This window comes from Piliocolobus tephrosceles, unplaced genomic scaffold (assembly GCF_002776525.5).
Source record: "Piliocolobus tephrosceles isolate RC106 unplaced genomic scaffold, ASM277652v3 unscaffolded_36528, whole genome shotgun sequence".
Lineage (NCBI taxonomy): Eukaryota > Metazoa > Chordata > Mammalia > Primates > Cercopithecidae > Piliocolobus > Piliocolobus tephrosceles.
In genome coordinates, this window is record NW_022320452.1 from 1 (window position 1) to 10,347 (window position 10,347).

The 10,347-nt window shown below is 51.1% G+C and overlaps 1 protein-coding gene across 1 annotated transcript; it reads left to right on the forward strand.

Annotated features, from left to right (window-relative positions):
- Window positions 1-2,861: 2,861 nt before the first annotated feature.
- Window positions 2,862-9,940, forward strand: LOC113222939 (complement C1r subcomponent-like; the record flags this gene model as incomplete). The annotated part of the gene is made up of 9 exons (XM_026452509.1): window positions 2,862-3,078; window positions 3,789-4,017; window positions 5,204-5,396; window positions 5,717-5,863; window positions 5,962-6,158; window positions 6,472-6,619; window positions 6,727-6,848; window positions 9,274-9,352; window positions 9,738-9,940. Coding segments are annotated over exons 1-9 (1,320 nt in total), but the record flags the coding sequence as incomplete, so codon positions are not given.
- Window positions 9,941-10,347: the final 407 nt, after the last annotated feature.

The window sequence follows — 10,347 nt, forward strand, 5'->3', positions numbered from 1 at the left end:
AGTAAAAATAAATAAATAAATAAATAAATAAATAAATAAATAAATAAATAAATAATTGGAGGTGATTTACAGTGAAAGACACAAAATACAACTGTTCAATGGAAATAGAAAATAAACACAATAAAAGAGAGATGAGAGACAATTTGTTAGCATCAAGAGTCACGTTGCTACTATGGTCAAAGGTTAAATGTATCTCTAAAAAAAATGGCAGAATTCAAAGTTGTACATACATGTGGTTACTTATGTTTTTTTTTTTTTTTTTTTTTTTTGAGGCGGAGTCTCGCTCTGTCGCCCGGACTGAAGTGCAGTGGCCGGATCTCAGCTCACTGCAAGCTCCGCCTCCCGGGTTCACGCCATTCTCCTGCCTCAGCCTCCCAAGTAGCTGGGACTACAGGCGCCCGCCACTTTGCCCGGCTAGTTTTTGTATTGTTAGTAGAGACGGGGTTTCACCGTGTTAGCCAGGATGGTCTCGATCTCCTGACCTCGTGATCCGCCCGTCTCGGCCTCCCAAAGTGCTGGGATTACAGGCTTGAGCCACCACCGCGCCCGGCCGGTTACTTCTGCTTTTAACACCCACACACAGTACAAGAGATTATTTAAAATATTCCCAAAAGGACGATGCACACCTGTCGTCCCCACCACTCAGGAGGCTGATACAGGAGGATCACTTGAGCCCAGGAGTTCAAGGTCAGCCTAAGCAACATAGTGAAGCCCCATCTCCAAAAATATAATAATAATTCTCTCAAAATACCAAATAAAGGTGGTTTTATTGATAAGATTTTTGCTGTTTGGTTTTCCACTATTCTCTATTTGCTGATTTTTGTTTAATTAGCATAAAACATTTTTATTTTACTAATTTTTTATGATTGAAAAAATGATATGAGTTTCTCCATACCAAGGCAAAAATATATATATACACCTATATTTATATATGTACATCTAGATCTATATCTACACCTCCATCGCTGTCTCTAGGTCTAGAGACAGAGATATAGACAATGAGATAGAGAGAGAGAGAAGTTAGAGAGAGATGATGGAGATAGATGAACTAGCGATAGAGACGTGTCCACAGAGGAAAACCTACCACCACTTTAAGAGAGAAATCTTTTTCCCAAGAATCAAATCCTTAGAGGAACAAACACTGTAACAGACAAGGTCCTCAATACTTGTTTTAAAACAAATGCAGCAACATTCATATGCATTTTTTTCCTCCTTGGTATAAGTCAAGGACATAACAAAAATGTGTGAGTAAATGTTACTTTGAATGGTTGGACAGAGTGGAGACAGGGCTGGGACTGAGCTGATGACGACCAGGTTTGCCACTCTCCAAGGATGTTGCACAATGCCAAGGCAGAACTGAGACTCCCTAGGATGGATGGAAGAGCTTCAGCTAACACTGACCTCCTTACCTGTTCCCTCTGCCTCCATTAGGAACATATAGTGCACACACACACACACACACACACACACACAAAACACTGCTGCTGCCAGGATATTAATGTGCAGTTTGTTAGATGAGATTCCCCTTCCTTCTCGTCCTCTGATCTAGTCCTTTTCCTTCTCCCCTATCTTTTGTCTTTCCTGACCTAACAAGGCTATGGTTCATATCCTGATCCCATTACAGACCAGCCCTCCATTAGGTTCAGTCCTCAGCTCTGACACACAGGCCTGCTGGAGAAACCCTCCAAGCGTTGGTGGATCTTGCACCTTCTGTGTGCCTGCTGTCTAACTACTGATGACTTGGTCACTGCCTGATGGGGAACTGCATCAGCTCTGTGAATTCTTGCAATTTATTGCCTGGGAAAGTGCCTTGCACATTAAACAGGTAGCCCATAAATGGATGAACAGGGGTGGGGGCAGAAGGGTGGAGGTTGGAGGGATTAATCTAATAAGGGAAACGAGCAGAACAGCCTACAAAGGCTTAAGAACACAGAGGCCTTCTCTGCAGCCCAAGCCCCTCTATGGGGTAAAGTGCCCTCAGATATTTGGTGCCATGGAGAGTTGATGAAGAAAGGCTTCTAAAAACAGTGAAATTGTTTTTTATTTATTTTAACTTTTAGAGACAAGATCTCACTATGTTGGCCAGGCTGGTCTCGAACTCCTGGGCTCAAGAGATCTTCCCACCCTGGCCTCGCAAAGTGCCAGGATCACAGGCATGAGCCACCACACGCGGCCAAGAGCAAAATTTTTAAAGCAGGACACTATGGCCTGATGGACAGGAGAGACTAGCGTCCCTCCTCCCTCCCAGGGGCCTGGCTCCATCTCAGAAAAACCAAGTCCCTCTTGCTCCACAGCCGCACCCTCGGCTTCAGCCCTGGCAGTTGTGTTGAGCAGATGCTGAGGAGATGGGGACATTTTACCCCCTCCGCAGCTGCCCCAGAGGGTCTCAAACCCAGGGCTGATTTAGGGCTGCCCTGACATGGCCATCCCTATTCTATGTCTACGTGTCATTCATGGCTAAAGCAGTCCAGGGCCCCAAGGCAACCAAGCTCCTCTCTCTTCTGCCCACTCCCACGTGCCCTCCTCTGCCCCAGTGTTCCTATCATTACATCCTGGGCATGGAAACCCGGGCCATTCTTGAACCAGGGCTGTGGGCTGAATGACGGCAAGAGGAATGAGGTCAATGGGAAGGGACAGCCCAGAAAAGAGAATCCCTCACAACCTGTGGTCTCCCACTGCTTTGGTAGGAACCTTGTAAACACAGCAGCAGCCCCCCAGGAAAGTCTTGGAAGAAAGGAGAAGCTGATCAGATTCAGAGACTGAGGCATCTGGGCCTCCAACCAAAGGCTCCCCTGGCCCTAAAAAGTCAGACTCCCGTCTCCTTAGCCCTTTCCCTCATGGACCAGCAGGTGGCACCACCGACAGGGATTTCAAAACCAAAACTAAATTAAAGTGGAAACTCAGATCTTTTGTTTATGCAAATAGTTCATTCCCTGCAACATTCCTCCGGGAATGGTCCCCCCTCCATTCCACAGAAAACCCTCCCCTCCCTGCTGTGCGTGACGCGGGCTCCCTCTGCACACAGTGCACGAAGACGCTGTCAGGAGAGCCCAGGATTCAACACGGGCCTTGAGAAATGTGAGTAAGGGTGATGGGCACCCAGGAGGGAGGGGGAAGCCAGGGGAGAAGCCAGGGCATGGGAGGCAATTCAGGGAGACAGGAACACCCTTTTCTCTTCGCACACTCTTCTCTCATCAATCCCACTGTGCACACACATGGACACACACAACACGCGCCCCATCCCTCCTCCTAAGGACCAGAGGAGACCTTATACATAGAAGCTCATGCCATGGTCCTTTCTTCCCTCTGGGCTCACGGCAGGGAGCAGAGAGAAGAGGGGACCCCCTGCCCAGGAGGGGACACTCTGCCTGTGTCCCACACTCCACAGATGGTCTCTCCCAGACGCTCTTACTGAACCTGTGGGAGCCCTTTCAGAGACCCACGGGTAGAAACCCTCACCCTCCATTAACTGGTCCCAAGCCAGTCCTATTCCTGGAAGGGGAGGGGAGGGATGGGGCCGGGCAGGGGAGGAGGCTGGAAAGGGAGTGTGAGGGGAGTGTGGTGGCCTCTGGACTGGACACTGCCCTGGGGAGTGACCCAATGCAGCAGCTGCAAAGGCCGCCCTCGCCACCCAGGCACCCCTGCTGAGAACATGTCGGTGAGGTCCAGAGTGGGCAGAGACGAGGATACCCAGCGGTATGGCCATCTCGTCCCCTGCCACGGCCACTGCCCACATGGCAAGAGTGCTGAACCCCTCCAGCTCCAGACACTGTCTTTTGTTTTGGCAGGTGGCTCTTGTACCTCCTGGTGCCGGCCCTCTTCTGCAGGGCAGGAGGCTCCATTCCCATCCCTCAGAAGTTATTTGGGGAGGTGACTTCCCCTCTGTTCCCCAAGCCTTACCCCAACAGCTTTGAAACAACCACTGTGATCACAGTCCCCACGGGATACAGGGTGAAGCTCATCTTCCAGCACTTTGACCTGGAGCCTTCTGAAGGCTGCTTCTATGATTATGTCAAGGTAGGGGCAGGATGGGTGGGCAGAAGGGAGACAAAACGGGACCCTCTGGGATCTGGGATCTGTATGGCATGCACACCCCCAGACACAGCCCAGCCCCGCAAGAGCTGATGGCTGACTGCATCTCTTAGAGCCAAGGGTTGCCCTGGATGGGGCACTCACTGGTGAAGAGGCCCTCAGTGAGCACTGAGGGGAGAAGCACAGAGAAGGAAGCGGACGGGACCCACTCAGGAAATTCACTGTGCACTGAGTCAGGAAAACTTTCCCCAACTGCTGTCTAGCTGAGAGCCTTTGGGAAACCACCGTGCCTCAGCTTCCCTGTCTCCAAGGAGAAGATTGGCATGGCTGCCTGCCTCAACAGGAACACAGGGACATGAGGAGGAGAAATGTGTGCTCTGGCAGCACAGGAATAGTCTTCAGCAAGGACCATAGGCTCAGAACTCTCACCTCTGTGACAACCTTCCCTGGCCCATCTTTCTCTATCCAGTAAAAATGAGATTCAGGGCTCAAGCAGAGCCTGCGAAGGCCCACTACCATTCCCAGGAGACCCCTGGAGGTTATGCGTGAATTACCTGAAAATGGCACATCTTCCCCACCCAGAAGAGTTGGCGAGTGTGCAGTGTTGGGGGAGGGCATTTGGTGGCAGGGGCAAGGAGAGGTTGAAGAGCCGTGAGTAGGAACGATGAGGGATGAGGCAATGCCTGCTGAGGCTGAGACTGGTGGGATTCAGGGCTCATGTTCACCCAAAGGCATCAGGAGGCACTCCAGGTGTGAATGGTTTGATTAGGCTGAGGTGGAATCTGAAGACAAAAATAAAGCAGAGCTGTCCAAGCTGTGGGAATGAGGGGCGGGTAAAGGCTGGGTACAGACAACCAGGACCCCAGGGGAACAGGCCATAGCAGGTGGTGGGGTTGGAAAATGACCTGAAACCTGTCAGTGGAGCAGAAAACAGGGAAAGGTGAGGTACCCAGTGCACGACAACATGCAAGAGTGAGTCAGTGGGAGACTCGGGGAACAGTTGAAAGTCACATGGGGAAGTTTGCAGCAGCCGAGCCCAGCAGGTAGTGACCAGCGGAGCCAATGTGGTGCATGATTCACTCTGGGCGAGACAAGGAGGGCTGTCACTGAGCCACCACGTGTGCCACTCCACAACAGGTCTTCTTCCTACCCCCTATCCTTCTTCCACCAGATCTCTGCTGATAAGAAAAACCTGGGGAGGTTCTGCGGGCAACTGGGGTCTCCACTGGGCAACCCCCCAGGAAAGAAGGAATTTATGTCCCAAGGGAACAAGATGCTGCTGACCTTCCACACGGACTTCTCCAACGAGGAGAATGGGACCATCATGTTCTACAAGGGCTTCCTGGCCTACTACCAAGCTGTGGGTGAGTAGCCCCCCGGGATCCCTTTTCTCTAACCTCAGCCCTATTGAATGGAGGCCAAGAAAGGGAATCTTGAATCCAAAGAAGCCGAAAGCCTGGCTTTGCTTGTTCCTCCCCTCAAGAGAACTTTCCCTAACAAGGCCTGTCAACTTGGGCTCTGTCCCCATGGAGCAGTCCCCAGAGAGCTTTGGAGAGGCCTGGAGGTCCAGGTAGCCTAAAAGATGCCTTTGTCTTTAGGCCTCTGGTGAGTGACCTCCTAAGGTCAGAGCCACTACTCCAGTCTCCCAGCAGGAGCTTAACCCTCCTTCCTGAATGCCTTCCAGACCTTGATGAATGTGCTTCCCAGAGCAAATCAGGGGAGAAGGACCCCCAGCCCCAGTGCCAGCACCTGTGTCACAACTACGTTGGAGGCTACTTCTGTTCCTGCCGTCCAGGCTATGAGCTTCAGAAGGACAGGCATTCCTGCCACGGTGAGCCAGAGTGGTGTAGCAGGGAGGCAGGGGTTCAGCCAGGGCTTGCTGGGCCAGCGAGAGCGCCCCCGTGATGCCCCGCGGCTCTGTTCGCACAGCTGAGTGCAGCAGCGAGCTGTACACGGAGGCATCGGGCTACATCTCCAGCCTGGAGTATCCCCGGTCCTACCCTCCTGACCTGCGCTGCAACTACAGCATCCGGGTGGAGCGGGGCCTCACCCTGCACCTCAAGTTCCTAGAGCCTTTTGAAATTGATGACCACCAGCAAGTACACTGCCCCTATGACCAGCTGCAGGTACAGCCGTCCTACCCCTGAAAGATCCCTTCCTCCCCTTCCGTCTGCACTTCGCTCCTCTTGTCCCCACTTCCTCCTGGATCCCCTGGCCTGCTGGGGCAGGAACGGCCAACATCACCCATGGGCTGGGCAAGTTCCCATACAACTGGAATTGAGTCATGGGGATCCCTTTCCACCTTCCCCTGAAAACACGCATAAGGCAGGATTTCATCACCACCACCACCCTGGCCACCAGGCTACTACACAGTTGGCCCTGTGTAAAAACGTCCAAGCTGGAAAAAAAAAAAAAAAAAAAAACCTCCTCCCCTACCAGATCTACGCCAACGGGAAGAACATTGGCGAGTTCTGTGGGAAGCAAAGGCCCCCCGACCTTGACACCAGCAGCAATGCTGTGGATCTGCTGTTCTTCACAGATGAGTCAGGGGACAGCCGGGGCTGGAAGCTGCGCTACACCACCGAGAGTAAGGCTCCCTGGGGGCCTCCCTTGATGGCCAGCAATGGGGAAAAGGTGGGAAGAAGGAAGGGCAGGTGGCTCTGAAATAAATATGCCCTCTGGTCTCCCCAATAGTCATCAAGTGTCCCCAGCCCAAGACCCTAGACGAGTTCACCGTCATCCAGAACCTGCAGCCTCAGTACCAGTTCCGTGACTACTTCATTGCTACCTGCAAGCTAGGCTACCAGCTCATAGAGGTAAGAGCCCAGGGCTGAGAGGAGAGATCCGGCCCAGCATCCCAGGGGGAATTCAGATGGTGCGTTCACAGAGGATTTAGTCTCACCCCAGCTGGAGTCATAGACGTTTCAGCTGGAAGAGTCTCCTGGTCCACCAGCTCTCCAACTTGCTGCACACTTAAAACAGAGAGTTTACCGGGCGCGGTGGCTCAAGCCTGTAATCCCAGCACTTTGGGAGGCCAAGACGGGCGGATCACGAGGTCACGAGATCGAGACCATCCTGGCTAACGTGGTGAAACCCCGTCTCTACTAAAAATACAAAAAACTAGCCGGGCGAGGTGGCGGCGCCTGTAGTCCCAGCTACTCCGGAGGCTGAGGCAGGAGAATGGCGGGAACCCGGGAGGCGGAGCTTGCAGTGAGCTGAGATCCGGCCACTGCACTCCAGCCTGGGGGACAGAGCGAGACTCCGTCTCAAAAAAAAAACAAAAACAAAAAAACAGAGTTTACAATCCTGGAAGATTGCTTGAGCCCAATCATTCAAGGCCCCTGTGAATAGCCACTGCACTCCAGCTTGAGCAATATAGCCAGACTCTGTCTCTAAAAAATAAAAACCAATCAATAAATAAATACTGAAGTCAAGGGCCCCCAGCAGAGACTCTCATTCCATTGATCTGGAGTAGAACCTGAGCAACAAGACTATTTAAAGCTACCCAGGTGATTCTAATGTGCAGCCAAGTTTAAGAACTATTGCCCTGGTCCAATAATCAAGAAAGCTGAAGGAACTGGAAAGGCAGGGTGGAGATGTAGTGACTCATCAACATCACATAGTGATTTTCTACGGCAGGGACTAGGACCCCAATCTCCTGCCTCCTGCTCCAGGGCTCTTTTACACATGTTGGTGGTCTCACCCTGGGCCCACCGTCCTGTCCTCAGCTCTGAAGATTCAGGAAGGAATATGGTTTTATCCGTGGATCAATCTCACAAAAGCTGGTAAACTAAAAATTCTCTGTGTCTCTGGACAGAGACCCAAGACTGGACATCCCTTCGTTGCTCAATAGGTCCACACGGAAGACTTAATCAGAATCAAAGAAGAGACCTATGACATGTCCTTAAGTCACAGTTAATTCATTTAATGCACATTTTAGGGGTCTGCTGTCAGGCACTGTCCTAGATGTGGAAGGTTCAGTAAAAAGAAACCCACATAGTCACACAGCCTTTGTGGAGCTCACATTTGAATGTTGCATCAAGTCGAGTTCATCTGATGCATTGTTCTTTACTCCAAGGTGCTTCCATCTCCATCAGGAGAATTGGGTGGGTGTCCTGGGTCCAGAGGACTGGAGACTAACAAACTCTTTGCTCATATTACAACTTTCCCTTGCCTGCACCACCCACTGCCCTTACTTTTGCATTTGTCATTCACGTCATAGAATTTAAAGCAAGTCACACCGTTTCTCACATTACCTACATTTTACTCAGACGGTCTAGTTCTCATACACATTCTCTTGCAATCTTTCCCAGGACTAACTCTATGGAATGATTTTTGGTCTTTTTATTTTAGTTTTGAGAGACAGTCTTGCTCTGTCACCCAGGCAGTGGCATGATCTCAGCTCACTCTAAACTCCGCCTCCCAATTTCAAGTGATTCTCCTGGATTCAAGCTATTCAAGTGCCTCAGCCACCTGAGTTGTTGGAATTACAGGCGTGTGCCACCATGCCTGGCTAAGTATTGTATTTTTAGTAGAGACAGGGTTTCTCCATGTTGCCCAGGCTTGTCTCGAACTCCTGGCCTCAAGTGATCTGCCTATCTCGGTCCCCGGAAGTGCTGGGATTACAGGCGTGAGCCACTGCACCTGGCCGATTTTTGGTCTTAGTAAAACTCATTCGTATTGTCCAGTAACTTTTCATTTCAAAGACTGCCATTTCCTAGTCTTGTCCCTGCTCAACAGCAACAGCCCTTCACACACATCAACGTCTCCAGCACATTTCAACGGGGTGAGGTGACTCTAGGATTTTAGGGAAGGCCTCTGTCCTTAGGAAAACTGCAACCCAGGAGAGAGAAAGTGATGCAGGCCTGGAGGTAGGGGACTCCAGCCAGAGAAACGTGGTTCTGCCCTGGAGCACAGGCTTTTGTTTTGATACAAAAAACACTCAAACGTGGCTTGTGATTTTTTAAATTACAAATTGTGGGATTCAATTGGACCTCAGTGGGAACAGACCACAGTCTAGAGAGAGGATGATCGGGTCTATCAGTTAGTCCTGCTCTGACCTGCTGTGGTGTGGCTCAGTGCTCCTGTCTGCAATGGGCTGGGGAGAAGGAAGAAGGAGCCACATCCATGGGGGAGCTGAGAGATGTCTTTGTATTGCCTCCCACTGCTGTGTGGGAAGGGCAGCAAGGGGTCCTGCATTGCCTCTTGGCACTGATGACACCTCTGTCCTCTGCTCAACAGGGGAACCAGTTGCTGCACTCCTTCACAGCTGTCTGCCAGGATGATGGCACATGGCATCGTGCCATGCCCAGATGCAAGAGTAAGTCACAATTCAGGGATATGACTCTGGGGACTTCCCACTTCCAGCCTTGAGGACCTGGGCCAAGAGAGAAAGAGGCATCCAGAGTAAGCCTCTTTCCAAGAGACCCTCACCCTGACTTGTCCTTTGATGCCTATGGCCCATCTCAGGAATCAGTGAGCCCTCATCTCAGGAATCAGTGAGTCCTCATCTCAGTGGGATGAATGGGCTCTACCCAGAACTGAATTTCACACCACCCAACTCCTGTCCATTGCAAGGGCCCTCGCCACTGACTATCTTTTCTAAGCTTCTCAGCCTGCTCTGCGCGTGGACAACTCACACTCTCCCCACTGAAGTTCCAGCACAGTCATTCTCAGCTCTCACCCTGCCCTGTGTTCTCTCCAAGTCAAGGACTGTGGGCAGCCCCGAAACCTGCCTAATGGTGCCTTCCGTTACACCACCACAATGGGGGTGAACACCTACAAGGCACGTATCCAGTACTACTGCCACGAGCCATATTACAAGATGCAGACCAGAGCTGGCAGCAAGGAGTCTGAGCAAGGTAGGAACCAACGCAAATGGAAATTTCCTCCCTTTCATCCCCTTGGAGTATCCTCCGAGATTTCTCCCAGTAGAATCCCTAGGGAATGCATATTAAGATATCTGCCAAGGCACTGGCTACAGGGGCCTGAATTATAGTGCTAATAGGAACCTTGTAAGTTTGAAGAAGGAGGCATCTAAGCTGATGCAAAGAAAAGATTCAAATCGCATAAACAGCTCACTGTCACCACATCGTCCCTACTACCACCATTGCCTCCACCACACTCCCACTGCTACCATCACTGCCATCACCACTACTACCAGTAACAACATCAGCAACACTACCAGTAGCATCAATGCCAGCACAATCACCACCATCACCACCATCACCACAATCGATATCATTATCATTACCAATGCCACCATCACCACTACCATGATCACCACCACCATTACCAACACCACTATCACCATTA